We start from the raw sequence: 25,295 nt of genomic DNA, 5'->3' as shown, positions 1-25,295 counted from the left end.
AAAAAAATACAAAATAAGGGTGCCCTCTTCCGGGGAATTCAATCGTTGCCCGGAAGTAGAGTCGGCGGAATTCCTCCTCAGATTGTTATCGCAGCAGAATCCAGCGCGAAGGAAGAGCAGTCAGTGTGAGAGCGGCTGAAAGCTGTGTTTATAGACATTCAGCGTTCAACAAGATCCCATCCTTTGTATTTTGGTATTTAAATTCCTCTGTCATCGTCGTGTTCAGTAAGCGAACAGAAGGTGGTCGTGAATGTTTGTAAATAACGGACAGTAAGTTAGATGTTGACAGATCCAGGCGTGGTGTTTTGACAGAAGTGATGCTTCATCGCCAGAATGGAGTCTTGGATATTGTATTTAGTGCTATTAGCGCCACTTTCTATCCACTGTGCGGTGAAACCAGCATCTGTTGAAGAATACCTGAGAAATCAGGAAGAGGAGCACGAGTTTGGTAAGTTAACGTTACTCTTAGAAATTCGTTCAAATGGGCTTAGATACAAAACGAAATATACCAAAACATCTGGGGATATTTGGGGGTTGTCTGGATTGGTGAGTCCACTCTTGCTTCCTTTTCCTGTTTAGACTCAGCCATGACAGCTTATCTGAGTTCATTTCCTCCTACATGGAAGCTACTGAATTTGCTATTTAATTGCAGTTTAAATGGATCAGACATTCACATATAATTCTCTTGCAGTGGAAACTGTACAGTATTATGTAGTACTGACCAAAAATTTGTAATTGTTATATTTGAGTAATATGTAATCTTTAGATATTGTTTTGGGATTTGAGACGTTTAAATGGTGTGTGGATAATAGTGGTATTATGTAGGACTAACGGCATTTATATGCTTCACTTCATCCAGATGAGCTCAGCTCCATGCTGTCAGACTTCGATGTGGTGCCTGCATCAGATCTCCAGCTTCACTCGGTCAAGAAGAGGGACATTGATGACGTGTCCCGATCCCGTGTGGAGCGACTGGTCAGCTTCACAGCACTCAAGAGGTAAAGCTGTCAGATCAACACACAGCACTCTCTTACTATAACGCTGCGAAAGGCACTAAATAAGGAGACTTTAAGTCTGCTAAAGCAGATCATGTGATGATCATGGCTTTTCATTTTTTTATTATTATTAATGATTAAATTATTTATTTTATTATAAAATACTTAATCTATTTATTGTTTGTTTGTTATTCTTCTTTGTTCCTCCTTGATTAAAAATATAATAATACTTTTTTAATAATTTGTATATGTGTGTGTGGATACACATAAACATTTTTTTTTATGTTATTCATCTGTGGACATCCCTGATTATTTTTATTTATCTATGTAATATATAAAGTGTTTCACATTTCACATAGAGCAGCTGTTACTACACAGAGCCGTCGTTAACTGAGAAGATGTGCCAAAAAACGCTGAAAATGAAGTGGATTTGCGCATCTTCTCTATTAACAACGGCTCTGTGTAGTAACAGGTGCTCTATGTGAAATCACGCACCTGATGGAATTAACCGCTGATTAGAGAACCGGCTTTACTGACGAGATGCGCATAACGATCGGCCGATCGTGATCGGAGCAGCCCTAATTTTTTTGTTTGTGCTCCCTGGGGTCCGTTCTTTGCACCTCGCTGAATACATCTGAGATGGTTTGAAAGATGCCAGATTTTCTAATCATGATAACTGGTCTCTGGCTAATTTGGTTCGTCAAACAATTTGCGGATTTGATTAAAATATTAAATTTATCGGAGGCTACTCCATATTCTCGTGTTCCACGTAAAGGGCAGATGTATCGATACTAGAAACAATGATCAGCAATGCAGCGATTGGCTGGCGGCAAGACAGCAACATAATGATATCATATAAGTAGAAAAGACACCTGACGAAAAACAAATTTCTGGACCTTTAGAAGGAAACCGCCAAGCGAATAAAACTACATAAATGTTATAATAGATAAATGAAATGTTCACTGTTAAAAAAAATATATATATATATATATATATATATATATATATATATATATATATATATATATATATATATATATATATATATATATATATATATATATATATATAAATAATAATAATAATAATAATAATATAAAAAAATATTTATTTGTTTGTTTATTTATTTATTTTACATAATTCCCAATTATTTATTTTCACGATTTCTAGTAATTGTACAGACATTTCATTTTTATTTTAATGTTACAATAAGCAATTCATTCAATTGTGTCCTTGAAGCAGATTTGTTACTTGACAGCATTAATTAAAGTTTATTAAGAGTCTAGATCATCTGCATCTCTTGCGCTCCCATCAAGCCACTCCCATAATATCTGTCATCACTCAAATTAATGCACGGCTCAGATGAACTGTGTGGCATGTGTGTAAGACTCCAGTACAATCATAAAGTAATTATTTTATGATGAATAAATCTTTCAGTGTGTAAAACTGTCTGTTTCTATAGTATTATATAGACTTCACAACATAATTATATTATTTTTAAATGCATTTTTCATTTTAATTCATTTTAAATGATTGTCCCTGGATCAGTAGGATTCTCTTGTAATAAATTAGCAGTGGTTTAGCAGTAGATTTTACAATAAGTGTATTTAAGTGCATTTTAAGTAAAACGTAAAATTGAAGAAAAATAATCTTAATGCAAACAGAGACAAGCATATCCCCCCTATGGAAACAAGACTAAATATCTTTTGTCTTTTTTTATATAGAAAATGCATATTGATTTAGGAACTTTTTGATATTTTGACTGAAGACAAGAAGACAAGTCCCTTACAAGTAAGAAAAGCGTTTTTTGCAGTGCATGTACTCATTCATTGCACATATTTTTAGGGATGCACCGGTTGACCGGCCATAAATCGGATCCGGCCGGTTTTTGCAGAAAATACGCGATTGGCAATTGGCCGGTTTTTGGTCTTTTCTCTGCCGATTTTTCCGGGAGTGCGCTCGCATGCACATACTACATTGTAATCGTTCGCTATGTCATTTGTGTGGAAGAGTATGTCGAAATCTGTGCGCAGGAAACAGACAGCCGATCAGTACTGGAAATGCAGAGTTTCATGTCTGAGGCACAGATAGCAGGAAGCGATCAGCCGTTGGTGTACTGGCGCACAAATAAGAGCCTTTCCTGCGCACTGAAGCTGCGCGAGCTTATACTGTACCGGTCCGCGCCCTGAGCACGAGTAGACCGTGAAGAGATGTTCAGATCAACTTCTCACGTGTTGGATGAGAAACGAAACGGACTAAACCGTGACAAAACATAATTTTTTATTTTTATTTTTTATTAGAACTTGCATACACGTCTGAAAAGCCAAAAATAAACGTCAATTCTGCATTAGGATAATTATTTTTAGTTTACCTTAAAATTACATAGGCTTAATTTGATTTAAAAATCACCTGCTGTAGCACACTGAAAAAAAGTGTTTCATTCAACCAATTAAAACATTTTAGGGTAGGCTAATGATTCACATTTATATATTTTTTTTTTTACTTGAGACAATAAGTTATTTATTTTTCATTGGCTGAAGATATATAGATGTGAATCATTACCCTATATATACTGTTTTTTTTTTTTTTTAATTGGATGAATGAAACACTTTGCATATTTGATTTATTTGCACCAACATTATTTGATTTTAACATTTTGGAAAATGTATTTATATACCATACTTTTATTTAGTCTCACGTGTAAATACCTTTTTTTTTTAATTTAAAACCAAATTTAAAAACTAAAATACTGAATGCTGATTAACCCCTTAACTGTCACTCATATTTTTGAACATTGACTTTGTAGTGCACGATCCAAGATTACATTTTTATAATTCATGACTGAAAACATTTTGTAACATGATATTGATGTACCATTTACATGGTAATGCAATTTCTGATTTTAAAATGAGTTACAAAGGATGAATTTTGAGATTTTAAGTTTTCAGTTGATATATCATTTCTCATGATTTCTAAAATGTGATAGAGAAAAAGGCAACAAAGAAGTCTTGTTTTTTTAACAAAGGTCAAAATTCCTATTATAATGTAGATTTTTGAGGGTGCACTCTTGTCATAAATTAATCTATTACTTTTCCTACATAATTTTAACAAAAAACATTGATAAAATCCAACGATATATAGTTTGTCAAGATTAGATTCGATTTAATTGTAATATAGTGAAGTAAATGTAGACGTCCCAGAGAGCGGACTGGTGACAGTTAACAGGTTAAGAAACATCTTATTGAATGTGTTGATTGTGGTGTTTGGATTGTAGAATGTAATTATTGTCTTTAATTTCACATGGTTACAGTTAAACTTTTATTTAAGGCCAGTTCTATGTAGTTTCAACCCAATTCAAAAACAAAATCTAAATGCTGATGTCTGTACCATCTATGTTTGTATTGAATGTAGGCTACTTACTGTGCAGTTACTGCTGTTAATTTCAGATGGTTACAGTTATTGTTTTCAATAGCCAAAAGCAAGTTTGGCCTATTAAATACAAAATATGTTGTTTATGCACACTTTCCTTCTTTCCTGTTTGATAAAAAGAAATCGGAAATCGGTATCAGAATCGGCAAGTTTGCTTGTAAAAAAAATCGGTATCGGAATCGGTTAGTTTGCTTGTAAAAAAATCGGTATCGGAATCGGCCAGTTTGCTTGTAAAAAAATCGGTATCGGAATCGGCCATGAAAAATCATGATCGGTGCATCCCTACATATTTTCATCGTGCAGACACTGTCAAATTGACAAAAATGCCATCTCCTCTTAAACCGTATCCCGGAGAAGAGGAGGCTGCATACATTTTTAGGGATTTTAAAAAAATAATTTTTTAGGGAATCATTTTTGCTGCCGTATACACATGCATATTCATTTGAGCGGTCGCATTTTAAATGGTAGTTTTCTTTCAAACTTTGGAGATGTTGAGCACATTATTAAGGCCGCTGTATGCAAACTGATAAGAAAAGGATACGTTGCTCTCACGCTCTTTCTTCAAATTTTTTCCTGGGCACAAATCCGTCAGAGAGGAGTTTCACCGGACTGTATGTCAGTGTTGGAGAAATCGGTTTAAATGGGGCTTGCTGCCACCTCAGGAAGTAACCCAATAATTAGAATTTCCTTTAGGATTTCCATTGTGTTTGGATGCATATTCCCATCATCAGATTACTGTATGGAATGATGGCATGCTAGATGGAGGGGTAGTAGGAGTTATATGCAGTAACCACCACCACAGCTGTTGTATAAACCCAAATAATTTACAATTTATTTGGTCATTTTTATTTTCTACAAGTACAAATGCAACAGTTATTGATTTTCCTTTTGGGATTTTTGACCGTCTCCTCTTCATCTGTCAGTGGTGCTGGTGCAGGTTCTCTCACCATTTTGCGAGCCTCTTCCTTCTTGTTGTTGACTGAGTACAAGTCAGTCATTAATTTCATTACTCTAATTAAGAAATGTAACCGGTTTGATTAGGGAATATGTAATAAGCCTAGGTGAAAAGAGCATTAAACCTGCTACGTGGAAAAACCTGTTGCACACCGAAATGGACACTGATTGATATTTAATATGTCAAATGTTTGTAAAGTCATGAAGGCTACACCCATGAAACGTTTATGATTTAAGCTTTACCTTGCTTGAATTGTGTTTTTTAGAGGCTGCTACATTTTTTCTTTTTTCTTTTTTTGCAGTGGGATAGCATGAAAATTTAAATTAGTAAATTAGTTAAATAGTTTACCGTTTTTACCTCTGCTATTATAACAGTGATTAAGAATTAAAGTTATTTATTGACTCTGAAGTATGTGGAAGTCTTTTTCGGTGATGTTGCCATGGTGAATTCTAATATCAGAGCTCCATTGATCATGACTTCTCATAGTTGTGGTTAGGATTGTGCGATATGGGGAAAATATCTAATTGCGATTTTTATTTTTTTTGACCGAGATTGCGATTTTTAATTTGCAAAGACAAGCTTCAGCTCAATATTGTCAAATAATGTGCAGCACAGTATGAGTATCATTACCCTGCTGGAAAAAAAAAATATATATATAGATATAAGATTATAATGGTATAACTAATTTTATAGAATTAACTTAGTTACTGAATTTCACTGGATATATATATATATATATTTTTATATAAATAAAGAACTGGAAAGTATTACATGTAACACTGTATTTGGGATTTTAAGAACAAGTGGAAAATGTTAGCGAGCAGTTAGACTGAATTTACATTAGTTTTAAATGCGGAGACAGGCACGAGTCGACGAAGGTTTTCCGCGTGCGTCGAGCATCATTCATACTGCCAGATGCGCTCGTGGAGATTTGCGGTGCAGGGCTACGTGAGAATATATATTTTATATAAGAATCTAATCTATAATTTCTTGCCTGTTTTTATTGCTTTATATTAATTGCTTTTTTTGTGTTATTCCTTTCTGATCACCCTGGTTTCTGTAATAATTATATTATTTATTTATGTTTCAGTATATTTACTTTTATTTAATTGTTTAATGTATTTATATTTTTATTTTATTTTAATATTATTCTACATATTTTTATCTATTTTTCTGTCTGTCTATCTATCCATCTTTGTGGCTATCTCTGTATTTTTTTAATAATTGTATTTATTCATTCATTCATTTTGCAGGGTTTTTTATTTTATTTTACAGTGTTAGTGTTTATGCGATTCTTCTCTAGACCTCGGGCCTGAAGAGATCACAATTAGAGGCTTGTTTTTTCTTTAGAGTTTCACTGAAATAAAAACATCTCGTATTCTCTTTTCAAAATCTCTTTTCAAAGGCACTTCAAGCTGTACTTGACAACCAACATAGACCTTTTCACTGAGAACTTCAAGGCTGTATTCTTAGACAAGAATGGAAAAGAGGACCAATTTGACATTCAGTTACAGAATTACTATAAAGGACACGTAGTGGGTAAGACATAGCATGACAACTGAATTTTCTTGTTTTTCCATCTGTGATTGATTATCATACATCAACATATTGTTGTTTGCTGTCTCAACAGGAGAGGAGCACTCGCGTGTGCAGGCACACATAGACGGGGAAGAGTTTTCAGCCCACATTCTTACTGAAGAGGGTGAATATAATGTAGAGGTAATTTGTTCAAGCATGCATAATACTTGAAAGCATTCAGTATTCATTTCACGATATGCATTTTTACTGAATGTTTAGTGTATCTTGTCTTTGTTTAGCCCTTGTGGCGGTTTACAGAGTCGCCTTCTGATGGCCGTTTGCTGGTGTACCGTTCAGAGGACATTAAGAACATCAGTCGACTGTCCTCACCAAAAGTGTGTGGATATGTGAATGCTGATGCTCAGGAGCTCCTGCCAGAAGAGGCAAGAGCAGCAGGACTGATGCAACAGGAGGAGGGTGTGTATTTGTGACTTTATGGAATCTAGTTTAATTGAAAAATGTTGTCTTTAAAGGTCATTTTGTTTTTCAGTAATTTTGAGACTGACATATTCAATTATAATAGCAGCTTATAACACACAATAGATATTCAGCTTTCATCACATGCTCATGATACGCGTGATGGTCACTGCATGAGTGTGTGGAGGAGTTATACATCAGTCTGACAAAGCCAGTCCATTCAAGCATGTAGTCACCCAGCAGTGACCTCCTTCTATAAGAACTGAACATAGTCTGGAAACATTGCATAATAATTAGAGCCCGACCGATATATCGGCCGATATGAGCTTATTGCATTTAAATCGGCATCGGCGTTTATAATGGCCGATGGAACATGAGAAACGGAGTCTCATGCTTTACTCATGTTATGAGTGTTGCATAGTTTACCCACCAGAGGGAGCTCTGCAGCTCCAGAGTTGACAACAGCGCCAGAAATTCACTAGCGAAGAAAGCGATAAGCCAAGCCAGCCACGGAGATTTTTTTTCTGTTTTGACGGTGAGTCTGTCGTTCTTCATGTGAAATGATTTAGTTCATACACTGTAGGGGTGGGCGGAATGACCAAAAATTTATTTCACGGAATAAGTTATTTTATTTCACGGTAGCGGTATATATCACGGAATAATAATTTTTCAGGTAAATCAACAAAAGGGACGTGCTTAATATATTAAATACCACTTTAAAAATAAAGAATAGGCTCTCATCTTATTTTATAAATTTTTCTTTTATTTAGAGCATTAGTAGTGAATGAGTGAACTTTTAGATCAACCTCACCATGACATTAAATAGGCCACATGTGTGTAGTTTAAAGAGAACAGACTTTTTATTAATATCAGAACAGATTATTAATACTTTCTCGTAGCATTGAAATAAATAAAACTTCAGTAACATAAAACAAATTTTGCAGAAAGTATAAAAATGTAAACATTTGGGGAAAATGTCAGAATCTAAATGCTTGTTCTAAAAAAAAAAAAAAAAAACAAACACTGTAAAAACACTTCCTGAGCAAGATAAATTTAAACTCTTTTTGAAACTTTTTTTTTTTTTTAAATATCAAATAAATATAAACACTTCAATAAATTAAATAATAAATAAAAAATTCTGTCAAACAAAACAATTACAAATTGTGTGCAAGAAAAACAAGCTGGTCAACTCTCTCAGGTTTTAGTGCTGATCTGCGGCATGTGACAATATTCCCACTTGTGCTGAAAGCACGCTCAGATGGAGCATTTGTGGCAGGGATGCACAGGGAGGACATCTACTGCACAATGTCCAGTCTTTGATGAAGTGGATTGTTAAGCTCATATATGGCTGTGTAGTTCGACTTGTCCACAAATCAGTTGTTGTTGAGAAGTATAAAGCATCGCGAAGCTCCGCTTCAATTTTCCGTCGGCATTCTCCATACAACCGCGGCAACTCTACTTCACTAAAGTGCTTGCGGCTCGGCATTACATATCTCGGATCAAGCGTTTTGATCAGATCACGAAATCCCTTCTTTTCCACTGTGTAAACTGGTGACATGTCTTTACAGATATGCATTGTAATGGCTTGCGTTATTTCTTTCCATCTGCGTGAGGTTTTGTCATATGGAGTGCCTCTGGTAAATGATTCGGCCAAACTAATTTGAGATTGTTTTTTGCTTTTAGCACCAGAGGTTGACGGAACACCTGATGTGGAGCGCATCTGTTGGCTTTCATTGTATTCTTTGACATGCTTCACCTTTAGATGATAAAACAAGTTACTCGTGCTACCGTGGCTAATGGTTACATTCGCGTGACACAGTTTGCAAATCACATTTTTCTGCTCTTTGTCAGCCTTTGTAAACCCGAACCACGTCCATACCACTGATGTCGCGCCTCGTTTCACAACAAGTTCCTCCTCCTGCTGCTCGGGATTGGTTTGTGGGATTTCTTTATCAGCATGCTTATCTTTCTCCATGTTTTTCTTCTTATATACGCTTTTGTGCAGCTTCTCAATCGTTCTCACGTCCCGGCGCGCTACACCTGAGGTTAACCACGCCCACTAATTTAAACTTCACGGTATAAACGGAATAGAAAAATCTGTAACGGTAGACATTTTATTCCGTCGTCACGGAATATACCGTCATACCGCCCAGCCCTACACTGTATATACAATGATGTGGTAGTTCTAGCTAACGGTCCTATCATTATCACTTATAAATATTCTGTAACATCACTTACAGCCACTAATGCATTGCTATATTAGATTAGCCACGAAGCTAATACCATGTTTATCAGTGGAAGAGTGCGAACGTTAATAAGATGTCAAACTATAACGTTATCGTTTAACTTATTCTAAATATATCTGCAGTGTTTCCCACATAATGACCGGGTAACTGTGGCAGGGGGGAAATGACTAGAAGTTATGTACAGCGTGCCTCGAAAAAACAACAGCTGTTATGTTATTGAATGAATTCATTAAAAATAGGTCATTGCACTTACATCAAATCACGATATGGACGAATATCTGTAAGTATTAAGCCGGAATAGTCTTTTTAAATATGAATCCTGCATGTTCTGCGCGTCTCTGTTAATGAATGGCGCAGAAGCGCCTCTTCATTCATTAAACACACGTAAGCGCGCATTAAGCTCGCGGTGAATTCAGCGTCCGCTGTCTCACTAAATAATCACGTGAACACATGAACAACATCCCCAGAACTGCTCTGACAGTCACTTCATGAGCATTTGACCGTTTGATTTAAGTAAAAACAGCGCCACATCACATACACAGAACTGTAAATGTACGCCAACCCGTCAAAATAAAAGTCCAGTTAAAGGCTGTTGTTCAGCAGAATGTACAAAAGCCTATCATAGACCCGATTACTAAAATATTCGATATTTACAGCCTTATGTTATTCTAACGCTAATATAGCTTCCTTTTTAGCAGGCCCCTTAAATGCTTGCTATTAACTTGATTGAAGGTGGTTCTTCTCAAAATTGACAGCGGTGTGTTCATGACACTAACGTTAACCATTCAACTTCGAGTAGGTGGGTCAGAAATGATTAACCAGAGGGGACATGTAAATAAATGTGAGCTGAACAAGCGCTTTTTTTTATTTATTTTTATTTTTTACAGATTGTTTCAAAGCAGCTTTAAAGACATAACAGGAAAATGTTGTAATATTGTTAAATAGAAGTAGGTAATAGGTAATACCTATTGGTTGACAAATAAAAAAAAAATATATTTCTCATTTTTGCCTATGTAGGAGATCCCTGTTTATTATAATTCTAATTCTAATGATGACACGAGTAATGATACATGGTGATATTATTAATACACATGCTTATTCTTTCTCTGTCTCTTTCTGGCCTACAGATACCTGAAAAAGGTGAATGCTGTAGCAGCAAAGTGTGGGACTACTTCTGCAAATACTTTAACTTTAGTATTATAATTTATTTACAGAACACACACAGACTGTTAAAACCAGCTTCAACTGGAAGAAAGTAAAAGTGTTTTTTTGACCATTAAAAAATATATACTTTTGATGTGCAATTGTTTAGTCATTGAGACTATAATCTAAGGCTTTTTTTTTACATAATCTCTTCTGGAAAATGGTTTATACAGCCCACATACATAGAACAGGCAGATATTTTGCTATTGAATGTTGTGTAAGTGCAGTATATAGGAAATGGGTCTAATATCCAGTTTATTTTCAAAATCAAAATATCGGCTTATAAATCGGCTCTTTTCGAGTTAATATCGGCATCGGCATCGGCCCCCAAAAATCCATATCGGTCGGGCTCTAATAATAATACAATTCAGGAACTTCATTCTTTGTCGTACATTATCATTGTCATGGAAGCCCCCCATTGTGTTGCTTTAAATTGTGTAGATCCATTTATGGATGTTGATGTAATTAGAATTATTAATTTTTATTATTATAATTATTTGGGTGATTCGTTTGAATTGGATGGTGCAGCATGTTTAGATGCTTTAATTTCTTGAATGCAGAGCCTCACAACATAGAGAGAAGATCTACACACGACCACAAGAAGAACACCTGCCAGCTGCTGCTCGTGGCAGATTATCGCTTCTACAAGCACATGGGTCGTGGAGAGGAGAGCACCACCCTCAACTACTTGGTGAGCAATGCAAATGAAACGCACTCAATGTAACTGGAAAACAGAGTATACAACAGAGCAGTTTGCTGCATATAAACACCATGATATCAGATTAAAAATGTATTGAGTTTTGTGTGTCTTTCAGATTGAGCTGATAGACAGAGTGGATGATATATACAGAAACACATCCTGGGATGACGAGTTTAAAGGCTACGGTGTGCAGATTCACCAGGTCAGGGTCATCCTTTTCTGTTCTCATTATAATTAAGCTTTTTTATTTCAGTAGATGAGTTTTGTTTTCCTAAGAGTTTTCACACTGTGTTTAACCCTGGGTTATTGTCATTCTAAATCCAGCTTTTAACTCTGGGTATTGGTACTTTTCACACTTGTATTTTAGAAGCAGGGTTAGCTTAGTCTTCCGGACAAAAAGTGTGGTTTTTAAAATGTATTTAAACTTGTTATTCTAACATAAAATGTCTTTAAAGTTGTGTTTTGGGCCATTATGCTTCAGTATCTGTTAAAGGAACTAAAACCGAAAGCAAAATATGGCTTAATCCTTTCATGAGCTCAGTTTTTTCGTCATGTTTCAAAGCGGAAGTGTGCACTTTGTTCATATGATCAGCTCTTGAGCCGATGTTTTCCGCGCCTCAGAACGGCTCCGTTCCCATTTAATTATTTTATTGCATGTGTTGTGAGTTTAGTGTGTGCTTGGCAACACAACAGCCACCAGTTAGGCTTTATTTCCGTGGCAGATGGTTACAGCATTTCACTAGCTTTATAGTGAAACACGTTTTTGTAAGCAAGTTTTCACTGAAGCTGGAGTTTTCCTTTAATATAAAAACTCTACTGCAGTTTCCATTTAAATAAAAGTATGAATTGCTGACTGCTAGTGGTTTAAATTGGTAACTGCACTCCAAATTCAAAATCTCTTTCAAATGTAAAAATTAGGAATTACGTTTTTTTTTTATTTCTCTACTGTAGTGAAAAGCAAAAATGATATACCTATGAAATATTCATTTTCATTTATTTTACAGTGCAATTGTATTTGTGAAATATGGCTATTTCTGTCATTTGTTGTTATTAGTATTATTTCCTTATTTGTTTGACTTTCTAAAACAACTGTGTGAATCTAATTTAGACTGAGATCATATATCACAAATAAAAATAGCGTGGAGTAGCTTTTAAAATTCAGGTACAAGTCCATTCACCTTTTTCTTACTAAAGTTTACTTAGTTAAAACATGGGTAGGAGCTCTTTATTTCGAACTATCATAGTGCATTAAACAGAGGAACTGAAATTTCAAATGTACAAAAATGTTTTCTTCCAATTCTTCGTCTTTTTTAAATATTGCAATGAATACCGTATTGTGGACTTCATATCGCGATATTATCGTATCATGAGATTTTGATAGTTGCATCCCTACTTGATATCCTTTTAAACTACAAATGGAATGTTCATGAGAAAAGTAATCATGTCTGATTTGTAAAATAGGGTCTTTTGAATGGATTACTGAAATGGTTCATTAAAGCGCTTTGAATTATTCATTGAAAAATCAGTGATACAGTTCTTGATTAAAACTCATTAACCGATGATGTGCGTTGAAGGTCATCAGTGAATAATGACTTGAAGTCTGAAAAACATTGTAATTGTATGACTACTATTCCTTACTCAAAGCTCTCACATGGCTTCAGACGTGTTGCAATGCATCACACAAGTCATATGAGCCACTTTTATGATGCTTTTGCATCTTTCTTAAAGCTTGAAAGCTGCATTGTCCATTCATTTTTACTGTGTGGGAAAGTCAACCAGAACATTATTCAAAACACCTCCTTTTGGGTTCCACAGAAGAAAGTCATATGGGTTTACAGAAATGTCGCAAAACAGTTCTGCTTTTTAAACTACTGATCACTAGTAGAACTGATGACCCTGAAGTCAAACAGATCATAGCAGCTGACTCAACTCTGATACAAAGAGCTTAATGTTAGTTTCAACTGACCACAAAAGTTTCCAGATTTTGTCACATGGCTCGTAGCAAACTCCAGGTGTAACTCAACATTGGACTTTCTCAAAAGAGACTTTCCTCTAACTGACACTTTGACTAAATATATTTCATGCTTTTCCATCATAACAGTGGAGTTCATGTGCTCAATGGTTTTTTTCATTAGTTTTTTTTTAGCTTCATTTCATTGTTCCGTGAGTCCAAGTTTTTGATCTGTGAGTGTTATCTTGCCGTCTAAGTTGTATATAAATCCCACAGATAATCATAAACAAGGAGCCCACAAAAGTTGCCAAAGGAGAAATTCACTACAACATGGATGGCAGCCCATTAGGAAGAAAGGATGGTGTGTGGGATGTGAAGAAGCTTCTAGAAGTAAGTGCAGTGTCCACAGAAATACAGTACACACAGGTCAAAATGTTATAACTATTCCACTACAACAGTCCAATAAAAGTAAAGTTTGTGCTTTGTATTCTGCATTGTATTAATAAGTAAGTTTTTTAGACAGTATTTCAAAACAAAGAATTTCAAAATAAACAAGTTAATATTTATTAGTTTTATCATTACAGTGTTTACCAATGAAAATAGCCATATATTTTTATAACTAGTTTTTGGATTGTATAGACCTACATACAAAGCATGCTTGTGTTTATGAGTGTAACTAAACTTGTGTTCATTAAAATCTGCTCTGGTGTAAATATTTTGAATGTGTTATACCCCGTCATTGGTGTTTGCGATCGTCTGAGGTAGTGTTGTCCCGGGACAAAAATTTCAGTATTCGGTACCGATACCAGTGAAAATCAAAACCAGTGCCATTCTTTATACTTATTTACAATTGTGTTTTAATGTTTTTCTACAAGTTATATAATTATGAAAAACAGTAAACAAGTTTCATCCAAATTTAATTTGTCTTTTAATTTATGAAATTTAAACACATTTTATTTTTGGTAAATAAAGGGGATTTGCTATAATAAAATTAAAACATGGAAGAAATATTTTGTGATTTATTTCTTTAAAAAATAAAGTTTTATTATTTTTTTCAACAGTAGTAGCAGTATCACATACATTTTACTAAATAATAGTAATATTTAGTAGCACAATGCCTTTATGTAAAAATGAACTTTTAATGAATGCATATTTGTCATTTTAACTGAACTTAAGACTGGTGGTGATGCTTAAGATATTTTTAGTCATTGAGGGTTCCTGTAAAAAAAAAAAAAATAGTAATAGATCATATGAATTATTATGAAAAGATAATAATGCTACTAATTCTATTACCATACTAACAATATACAATGCACTATGGATTGATGAGCTTCCGGGTTCATTAATATTAATCATGTTGTATGCGTTTGGTCAAACTGATTTGCTGATATCAAAACAGGGATGGTAATAGATGAACGCCAGCCAATGAAATTGCCATTTGCGCATTAGCCAATTTTACGAGTCATCATTTTGTCGGGAGCCCTGAATCACAAATTTGCAGACCCTCACTTTCTCAACTTTTTCTGGCTTGTCTTTAGCAATTCAGTTATGACATCGCAGACAACGCCTCTACAGTTTGCCTAGCCCATCTCTTCACCTATCAGGACTTCGATGATGGCACTCTGGGTCTGGCTTACGTGGCCCCTTCCAAACAGGGATTGGGAGGACTCTGCCCTAAACGTAAGGATCTCTTCAACCATGATTAGTGGAATTCCACTCTTCAGAAGTGCTTGACCCTTCACATTCATTTTGTCTTCCAGCCTACTATCCATCACAAACCGTCAAGAGACCCAGCTACCTAAACACAGGCTTGACAAGCACCATGAATTATGGGAAAACTATTCTGACTAAGGTTTGCTTTAAATACCGCTGGCATCTTATATACTAGCAGGCAGCACACTGATGTTCAATCTTTCCAGGAAGCAGATCTTGTAACAACTCATGAGCTGGGGCACAACTTTGGTGCCGAACACGATCCAGACAACATAGTTTCCTGTGCGCCCAGCGACGACCAGGGTGGCAAATATGTCATGTACCCTATTGCGGTCAGCGGAGATCACTTCAACAACAAGGTATTATCAGTCTCTACTGATTTGTTTCCCCTTTACATGTAGTTACTTTACTTACGTACTGGTTTTATTTTTTCCCTCAGCGCTTCTCCAGCTGTAGCAAGTTCTCTGTCAGTAGGACGTTAAGGCTCAAGGCCAATCAGTGCTTCAAGGAGAGGAGCAGTAAGCTGTGTGGGAACTCCCGTGTGGAGGAGGATGAAGACTGTGACCCTGGACTCCTTCATCTCGCCGATGACCCCTGCTGCACAGAAAAGTGCAAATTCAGGAAGACGGCACAATGCAGGTAAAAGAAGATAACAGTGATAGACCAATATATCAGCATCCAGCAGCTGTAGATCACAGTAGTGACCACACACTGTTACAGTCGTCTTGATTTTCCAAGCATTTTTTCGATACATTTTATGGGGATAAAAAAAAATTAAACCAAAAAAAAAAAAGTCTTGAACCGACCAGTTCCGAAATGAATTCCAATGTTAACAAATTATTTTTGAAAATTATATAATTAATATTAAATGAATTCCATTCAAATAAATACACTTTTATAAGTTATTTTATGTACAATACATGGCATTAACAAATAGAAAAAAAATAGAATAATTGAATAATAATTAAAAAATAATGTGTCTGCACTATTTCAGTGTATTCAGTGAATTTAATGCTTTTATTCAGCAAAGATGCATTTAACCGATAAAAAAGACCGTACTGACATTTATAAGGCTGCAAAAGATTTCTATTACAAATAAAAGCTTTTAATCTTTGTTTATCAAAGAATCCTGAAAGAAAATGTATCATGGTTTCTACAAAAACATTAAGCAGCACTATTGTGCTCCACACTGATGATACAGAATGTTTGTTGAGCAGAAAAACAGCATATTAGAATGATTTGTGAGGGATCGTGTGACACTGAAGACTGGAGGGATGATGCTGAAAATTCTGCTTTGCATCACAAGAATATATTACATTTTATAAATATTCATGGGAATTGAAATCATGTAAGTAAAGTTTTTTTAGTTAGGTTTCATTATGCTGGCTCATGGCTTCAACAGAAGCATATTCCATCGACTGTCTCAAAAGGTTTCGAAGTCATAGTTTAAAAAAGGTTTCACTTTTAAGGGCATTGTTCTGCCGGTGTTTGTGGCTGATATTGTTGTCTGTGACCCTCAGTGACAGGAACAGTCCCTGCTGCAAGAACTGTAGGTTTGAAAGTGCAGATAAGGTCTGTCAAGAGACCATCACTGCCACCTGCAAGGGCACGTCAAACTGCACAGGTGAGCCCAGAACTCTCCGATGTCAATGCAGCAGTGGACTGGATCCATTATATTTCACTTTCTTTTACCCTTGTGTATCTCTAGGCAACAGCAGTGAGTGCCCCGCCCCTGGTAACCTGGATGATAATATAGAGTGTGTGGACAAGGGCCGATGTCTGAAGGGCAAGTGTATTCCTTTCTGTGAGGCCCTGCACAATCTGGAGTCCTGTGCCTGTAATGGTAAATTTCCCAACACACCCTTATTTCTATTTCAATATATATTTAAAAAGAAATGTATTCTTGTGATTCAAATCAGAACTTTCAGCATCATTACTCCAGTCTTCAGTGTCACGTGATCCTTCAGAAATCATTCTAACAGCCTGGTTTGGCGCTGAAGAAATACTTCTTCTTTCTTGTTGTTATCAATGTTCATTTATTTTTAATAGAAATCTTTTGTAAAAATGTCTTTACTGTCAGTTTAATGTGCCAATATCAGTATGAATTACTTAAAATAAAAATAAATACAAATCTTACTGACCCCAAACATTTGATAGTATAGATACAGACTTTATGACAACTATCTTCAGTCTTCTGTATATAATGACAACAGGTAAGATGTATAAAACTGAAATTATGAGATTATTTAGGCTATTTTACACAACATTGACTCCAGATGTATGTAAAAAGAAACTGCACATATTGGGATGCATACCATTGGCTCATTAGTTGAGAGGGTTGACTTACACTGAAACTAGTACCTAAACACACATACTAATACAGTAAGTGTTCAATGTTTTACCTGTCATTATGAATGCAGAAGTGCTGAGTCTGTCCATGTGCTGTGATGTTTTTCAGAGACTGAGAACTCGTGTAAAGTGTGTTGTAGAAGCAAAAACAAGCTGTGCACTCCCTTTGACAGTGCTGGGATACATCTTTACCTGCGCAAGGGCAAACCCTGCACCGTTGGCTTCTGTGACGGGGCCGTGAGTACACTGCTTGGCTATGTTTTGACAATGATCATTTATCAGACTGAACAGTGTTTTCTGTTCCCCAGCGTGATAAATGCTGCGGCCTTGTTCATTCCAGGGTAAATGCATGAAGCAAGTCCAAGATGTCATCGAACGTTTATGGGACTTCATTGACAAACTGGACATCAACACATTTGGTAGGGGATGATAACAGGGTGGATTTAGCTATGTTTTTGTAAATGCCAGTGGTGACTCTTTTCTGTTAATGTGCAGGGAAGTTCCTGGCTGACAACATAGTTGGATCAGTGGTGGTCTTCTCCCTCCTCTTCTGGATTCCTCTAAGCATACTGGTGCACTGTGTGGTGAGACCGATTTCACAGTCAATCTGTTTTTCTGAATAGATTTTTCTTAAAGGGATAGTCCACCCTGTCATTGTTTACTTCCAGACCTCTTTCACTTTCTTCTGTGCAACTCTATATTTCATGTATTTTAAAGCCAAGCAATAACTTTGTGTGTGGAAATAGTATGTTTGCATTACTTATACACTATTATAGTATTCATTAATATAGGTTAGGGTTGAATAAGCTTTTCATTTTTATAGTTAAAATTTCCTTTTATTAAATTTGACTTTGTAATTTTAATTTACATATTTATACTTGTATATACTATTTTAAAGATATTTATATTTTTAAAGAGTATTCTTTAATTTTTATACTTTTTCATTTAAATGTAAGTTTTGGTAATTCAGATATAGACTAGTTTAAGTTTTATAATTTTGTTATGTTATGGATTTCTTTTTCTATTTATTTTTATTTCTGTTTTAGTCATTTTAAAAGGTATTCATTGAAGTTTTCATCTGATATTTCCATCTTATTTTATTTCAATCAACCAATGGCTTTGTTTTTTTTAATCCTCAACTGTTTTTAAAGTTCGATTCGATTCAGTAATAACACTGTGAGCAACAGACTGAAATGTGATTGTATTTTAGCATAATCTGATAATACTTCCACAGAAGTAATTATGTAAATACTATAATGAGTGTAAATGATGACAGAATTGTGATTTTTGGCTAAACGAAACCTTTAAATTCAAGCCATTACGGTGATGGTTTCTCTTTGCTCATTAACAGGACAAGAAACTGGATCAGCAATACGAGGAAAACTCCAAAACCTTGATGTTCCCAAGTGTAAGTCCTTCTGTCACAAAACTACAACTCCACCATGGCTCCTCTCTCTCACAGCAGAGATCAGATTACTAACAGACTAACTAACAAACTAAACCTGCTTTAAAATCATCCAGAACCCCAAAGTAACATCATAACTTGCTCACCCAGTTAGCATGGCGTCTTTTATCAGGGCTAGTGTGGGCGAGCGTGGCTGCAGATGTATGACTTGTGGCTTGTTTGCTCTGACCCTTGTGGAACTGCAGCAGATGGTGGTGGAGGTGTGTAGTAGAGCTCTCAACTCAGGTGAGTGAGCGAGTGTGATGAGTCGCAGCGCGCTGGTTGTGACGTGTCAGACGCACTGACTGAGTTGAGTTCAGCTTGTCCTGTATGTCTCGTGCATTCAGTGTCCCTGAGGATGTGTTGCCAGTTTCTGGTTCAAACGTGTTTTTGGATGCAGTTCAGTACTAGAGCGTTTTAAATGCACGGCTTTGAAAATCTCTTGATTCTGCATACGCTATGGGTGACCGTCTCTTCATTTGATTTGGTTCAAGAGATGTGAATGAACAGTTACTGATTTGTCAGATGCATATATTTTTTCATATTTTAACTCAAGTGTAGCATGCTGTTTCTGTTTTACATAGGGATGGGCATCAGTTTGTCTAGTTGTACTTCACAAATTAATCAGAATACTATATTTGTACTATGTAATGAAAATGATGTATAAATGTACCTTTCTTTATACATATGAATTATTTTTGTGTATTGAAATTTATTTATTAATGATTTGTTCTAGTTTTATCTATACTGTATAACTATATTGTGTATTAAAATTGTCAAATTGATCAAAATTAGATCCTAGAGATGGTACAAAAGTTTGTTTTAAATATATTTGTATTCTTTATTTTTTATTTAAAAAAAAAAAAAAAAAAAAAAAAAAAATATATATATATATATATATATATATATATATATATATATATATATATATATATATATAATTTTTTCTGCCTGTTTTTGTGAAGACATTTCTGTAAAAGTGCTATTATAAAAATAAATATACAATAAAATACAGATAATTAAATAATGCAAAAAAAAAAAAAGCTGAATTAAAAGACAATCCAAGTTTCAGTAAAAGTGCTATAATAAAAACAATATATTTTTATTGATTTATAAATATATTATTTGCTCATTTAACATAACAGAAGACCATAGAAAAACTAAAGAGATGCACCAAAACCAAAGACAAACATGCAATGTGTTGTGCAACAAAATCATTTTATTTTTAAATGATCTTTCAGTAGTTGGTTTATTTAAATAAACATCATTCAGGTGTGTTTGCTGTTAATTCTGTCAGTTTTAAGATTGCATGTAAAAAATAGTTTAAGACCATTTTTTTTTTTTCACTGTTCCGTTTAAATCAGTAGTTCTTAACCATCAGCAAACTTCCAAGGAGCCACAGGACAACTTAAAATGACTTTAGTTATATCTAAAAAAATATATATAATAATTTGCTACAAACAAAACAAAAAAAAGTGTAAACCTTAATAATTATATTTATTGAAAAATATACATTTCAAAAATATCTTTTAAAATCACAATTAATTTGTATGTTTGTATCTATCTATATATGATAATCAGTACTTTTGATAATCAATCATTGCTGTCACTTCTGAGTACTCATGCCCATCCTTATTTGTGCAAGATGTTGTGAATACTACGATGAGTCTCTCTTAATCATTCCATCACATATCCTATTCTTAGAGTGCAGAGATGATGACCGGTCTGGAATCGGCACCCATCCGCATCGTGAAGGCCTCTCATCCGCGACCTCATCCCGCACAGGAGACGCTCGCCGGCCCAGACCCTGCCAACCTCTCCGCCGGACTCAAAGCGGATCCGCTGCGAATGGCCACAATCGAGGAGGACCCCAGCGGAGACTCCTCTCACCTGGAAGAGGAGGACGGCTTCCGTCAAAGCGGCACAGCTGCCAGGTCCTTCGAGGACCTCACCGGACAGGCAGTGCCATCCCGCGGGGACAAGAGACGGCTGACGAGACAGGCGCGCATTGACAGTAAGGAGACTGAGTGTTGAGGACACTGGCCCATGTCAAAAATGACTTGAGCTGTGAGGATCAGGGTGCAATCAGGCTTCGTTTTGTTAGTGTATGTGATGTGTAAACTGCTGACACAATTCGGTTGGTTCTTAGAAATTTTGTAGCATTCCTTTTAATACACAATTGTAGTTGAGTGCAACGTAAAAGCATGTCAGAAACTGCCAAGAGAAATGACTTTGCATTTGGTCAATTTATGGAATAAATTGAATACCGCTTTGACCGACATTTTAGTTTGGCTGTGAAAAACGACTCCGCAGTTTCAGAAGCCAGCAAAAAGACAAACGTCCATGAGTTCAAATGGATAGTTTATCCAAAAATGAAAACGGTGTTATTTTTTACTCGCCCTCATGCCATTCCACACCTCCAGACTTTCTCTTGTGGAACCACAGATGCATGGAAGTCAATGGGGTCAAATATTCTTTTGGACCCCAGTGACTTTTATTGTATCGACAGAAACAGAAAAAAAAAAACATTGTTCATAATATCTTCCACTGTAGAAAGTAAATAATACCGGTTTGAAAAACCCAATGTTTTAGCGAGAACCTTTCCTTTAATCATTTTACATTTGCCCTATATATGTCTGTTGTTACGGTTTAGGCAGTTTTTGTTGTTTTTAGAAAATGAAGTACAAATCAAAATAATATTTGGTGGTAATTGACAATCACAGGTGCTGTCCTTAGATCTTAAAGGGACAGTTCACCTTAATATTGAAAATGATGCTATCATTTACTCGTCCAAAAACCACAAATGAAGATATTTTTTATAAAGCCTGAGAGATTTCTGTCCGTCATTAAAAATGAATTCTGCCGAAACTTTTACACTTGAAAATGTTCGTAAAGATATTATACGAGTCAAGTGAAGAAAGACAATCACTTTTTACTTGCTTTCCATTTACCATAAATAATGAGCTCTTCATAGTTTGTGTGTTGGTCAATATTATAGATGAGAATCCAATCTAGCATTAAATGTCTGTGATGATTACAATTTCTTTGTCATCTTTTTGAAGTATGAGAGTTTTATGAGAATGGATTTTCGATTGGAGAGAACGCAGCTTTCGAAAAGTCTTGTGGGTTTGGAACGACAAGAGGGTGCAGCTTGGTAAACTATCCCTTTAACTTGTATTTAATAATCTTTTAATACAGTCAGTATGTGCCTTGTAACATACATCCAGTAGTGCAAATTGTTTTGTTTTTTTATTCACGAATACCTCACTAAAGACATGAGCAGCAGGAGTAATGCATGACTCTGTACTTTTAATGTTACACTGGTCGACTTGCTGAGAAGATTCAGGCTATGCATGTCCTATGCCATATGTTTATGAATTAAATGTCATGCGTGTTTGGAAACTGTAAGATGAAATGCAATTCATAATGAGTTTTATTTGACCAGTTCTTAAGGATAAATAAGATTTTATTTAAAAGAAATTGCACACAATTTTTTGCATTAAGGTTTGCTCAGTTTAATTTGTCCTACTATAGCATCTCATGTCATTTCAATACAACAGTATGAATATATGAAACACTGATAACAGAGCCGAGGGATGTGCATATTTCATAGAATTTCTCTTTTTGCCACTAAAACGGTTGTATAGATGTGACCAAAATGAACTGATGTAGTATTCCCCCACTGTGAAATATGACTTTAACTATTACAGTCGAATTTTAAGATCTTGTAAAGTTTTACTGTGCCATAAGTCGAATGACTAAATCTATATTTTGTATTGTTTCTTACTTTCCTGTGTATCAAATCAGAAGTACGGTAATTAAAAACTCTCACTTGGATGTAGACAGCTGTATCTGATCATATTCTGCTATCATTCGGTGTGTGTGTTTTCGATGTTTGGTTATGTCACATTTATTTAACATGTACTGTATTCTTGGGGTTCGAAGCCACATGAATAAACTGTCTCTACACTGAAGCGTTTCTGATTATTTTATGACCCTGAAAGAAAATACATTTGATTATTGCCAGAAGATCTAAAAGTCAAAGCCATTATTGTCCGTACTAAAAAGCTTAGTGAGTATAAGAAGCTCAAATCAGACGGCCTCACCAAAACATTGATCATTCAGAAATCGAAATATATTTTTGGGAGAAGATTAAACATTGTCTGTGACATCTGTGATTTAACTTGAGTGACTCTAAACACCTGCTTTCAAATCAAGTTGTGATTGGTGGATGGTTCTTAAACAATGTATAACGATAAGCATATCCAAACATAAACCACGGGAACTGAATGGTGTTTCGCACGCTGTGCATCATTTGACCTTTAATCACACAGTAAGCTGCTCTCAGGGCATTTTGGGTCCACATCCCCCCAGTAAGGCAGAATGAAGGGCAAATCAGTCACTCGCCTCTCAAGAAGTGTCCATAAATGCTCTGCCACGAACTGATTGCCTTTATCAGAGAGATGAAGTCCGTCCGAAAGATACACTGAGAAATCCTTAGGAGAGAATCACTAATTGTTGGTATTCTGGTTCTGATTTTTATATGTTAATTCACTAATTCACATGCGTGTTACCTGTCCGTCTTTTTGCATGAGCGTCCAGAGATCTAGAACATCCAGACCAGACTGTCCAGCAGCCTGAACGCAGGCCTGTGCGTACTGACCAGCCACAGAGTTCAGCCGATTCAGAGATGAACCTATATAAAAAAAAAGACCATTTAAACACACCACATGCCATATTCATTATGTTTGTGTGTGTGTGAGAGAGAGAGAGAGACAGATAAAGAGACTGAAGACATCACTGTAACTAAATACTTAAGTTCTGCTTGCTCCACACACTATATAAACTGCCAAGTCATTTTAAAAATAGTATGTGAAACTGTATGCAGCAATACTTGTTTCATATAATTTGCTACAGTGTTGTCACATGACAGTGCAAAGTTACATGTTTAATAAAGTGATCTGGTTATAATTTAAATTAAGAATCCAGCATGATTACCATATTTAATCTATTTGTTCAGACTGTTTAGAATAAACTTCATTATTTTAATTCATCAAATTAATGAGGTCATATGATTGCAGTATAGAATACTACTGTATACAACATTGCATACTTTTTCACATCCTATTTTCGAACACTACGCTGTGCAGCATGCAGTACACTAGTATTGGACACAGCCTAAATTCTGGCGGTGTGTCACCTTTTAGCAAGCACTCTTTCTCCCAGGCGGCTTCTTGAAGTGGTGGTGGTGTGATGAAGATGATCTTGTCATTGGACACCCCTATAGACAGCAGATATTTGACAATATCTTTTAAGTTCTCCGTGAACTCCTGGAGAGGCACGTGCTGCGCGGGGTTCTTGTCTAGAAAGAAACGTGTGTTAAGTGTCTCGTAGATAGTATCGCTGCCGCTGGAGTTTAGATCTTGAAATGACATGTGAAATGTTCTTGCCTTCCAATGCGCAATCATTAGCGCCGAAGAAGACGGTCACAGCCGCGATAGGAGCCTCAGAAATGGGCACGATGCGAGGAAGCACAAGCTTAGCCCACCGTGTGTTGTAACCCGACAAGCCTCGGTTTACCACGTCGCATTTTCTAATAAATGAAAGGGATGATAAAATCATCAGCTACAGCGGTATGAATGCAATAATACATCCGTTCTGCTGTCATAAAATCTGCAACGTTACCTGGCGAGTTTATGAGAGATTTCGGATCCCCATCCGTTCGCTTGAAACGCAAACTGAAACAAAAACATGGCATGTAAGGGTAAAGAACAAACCCCAAAGTGCCCTGTGTCCCAGACTGTTACCTGTGTTATTGAGTCGCCGAAGAGAATGACTTGGGGCCATATAACTTTCTTTAGTGTCGACATAGTAACTAGGAAGCAGCTTTTCTTTTACTGTCAATGTGGTGCTTCGTTTGTAAACGATTCAGTGTTTGAATCTTTGAATCGTTCACTTCCACGCACTGAACGCTTTGCGCGCGCCGATAGATGGCTTGAGAACAAGCCCACTTACAATTCATTAAATAAATGAACCTAGCTTTGCAAAATTCATGTTGAGCCACTGATATCAAATGGACTGTTTTACCGATGTCCTTACCTACCTTTCTGGGTCTGGAACATTTCAGTTGCGTTACTGTCTATGCAGGGTCAGAGAGCTCTCCAATTTAATCAAAAATGTCTTATTTTTTTGCTTCGAAGATTAACGGAGGTCTTACGGGTTTGGAAGGACATGAGGGTGAGTGAATTAATTACAGTGTTCATTCTGGGGCGAACTTTCCATATAAACCAATTTAAACACAGCCATTTACTATCG

The 25,295-nt window shown here is 35.7% G+C and overlaps 2 protein-coding genes across 3 annotated transcripts; one reads left to right on the top strand and one right to left on the bottom strand.

The window, feature by feature from the left end:
- The first annotated feature begins 35 nt into the window (after positions 1-35).
- LOC113117279 (disintegrin and metalloproteinase domain-containing protein 17-like) lies at positions 36-22,954 on the top strand. 2 transcript variants are annotated; one of them, XM_026285859.1, is made up of 19 exons: positions 36-448; positions 860-998; positions 6,785-6,918; positions 7,010-7,098; positions 7,197-7,374; positions 11,384-11,514; positions 11,639-11,725; positions 13,751-13,864; positions 15,013-15,154; positions 15,235-15,326; positions 15,394-15,546; positions 15,627-15,826; positions 16,708-16,811; positions 16,896-17,030; positions 17,646-17,773; positions 17,877-17,955; positions 18,032-18,120; positions 18,888-18,944; positions 19,187-19,602. In XM_026285859.1, the coding sequence occupies exons 1-19, from the start codon at positions 334-336 to the stop codon at positions 19,232-19,234; spliced, it is 2,214 nt and encodes a 737-aa protein (XP_026141644.1). In that variant the 5' UTR covers positions 36-333; the 3' UTR covers positions 19,235-19,602. The 2 variants fall into 2 exon arrangements, with proteins under 2 accessions (XP_026141644.1, XP_026141643.1); XM_026285858.1 differs by lacking the exon at positions 19,187-19,602 and adding an exon at positions 20,685-22,954 and having other exon boundaries at positions 37-448.
- LOC113117281 (isoamyl acetate-hydrolyzing esterase 1 homolog) lies at positions 21,375-25,113 on the bottom strand. Its single transcript, XM_026285861.1, has 6 exons — positions 24,788-25,113; positions 24,666-24,718; positions 24,431-24,573; positions 24,181-24,342; positions 23,555-23,676; positions 21,375-23,476 (listed from the first exon to the last, which is right to left on the bottom strand). Exons 1-6 carry the CDS (start codon positions 24,848-24,850, stop codon positions 23,303-23,305), a joined length of 717 nt encoding a protein of 238 aa, XP_026141646.1. The 5' UTR covers positions 24,851-25,113; the 3' UTR covers positions 21,375-23,302.
- Positions 25,114-25,295: the final 182 nt, after the last annotated feature.

Source organism: Carassius auratus, chromosome 17 (assembly GCF_003368295.1).
Source record: "Carassius auratus strain Wakin chromosome 17, ASM336829v1, whole genome shotgun sequence".
Lineage (NCBI taxonomy): Eukaryota > Metazoa > Chordata > Actinopteri > Cypriniformes > Cyprinidae > Carassius > Carassius auratus.
The sequence above is the reverse complement of the archived record's forward strand: the minus strand, read 5'-3'. Positions and strand labels throughout refer to the sequence as shown.

Excerpts from the sequence above, each read along its gene's own strand:
- LOC113117279 (XM_026285858.1), top strand. The coding sequence starts at position 334 with ATGGAGTCTTGGATATTGTATTTAGTGCTATTAGCGCCACTTTCTATC. Across the intron at positions 11,726-13,750 it reads ACGGTGTGCAGATTCACCAG|ATAATCATAAACAAGGAGCC; the intron begins GTCAGGGTCATC and ends TAAATCCCACAG. Across the intron at positions 15,327-15,393 it reads GGAAAACTATTCTGACTAAG|GAAGCAGATCTTGTAACAAC; the intron begins GTTTGCTTTAAA and ends CAATCTTTCCAG.
- LOC113117281 (XM_026285861.1), bottom strand. The coding sequence starts at position 24,850 with ATGTCGACACTAAAGAAAGTTATATGGCCCCAAGTCATTCTCTTCGGC. Across the intron at positions 24,719-24,787 it reads TCGGCGACTCAATAACACAG|TTTGCGTTTCAAGCGAACGG; the intron begins GTAACAGTCTGG and ends TTTTTGTTTCAG. Across the intron at positions 24,343-24,430 it reads TAATGATTGCGCATTGGAAG|ACAAGAACCCCGCGCAGCAC; the intron begins GCAAGAACATTT and ends GTTTCTTTCTAG.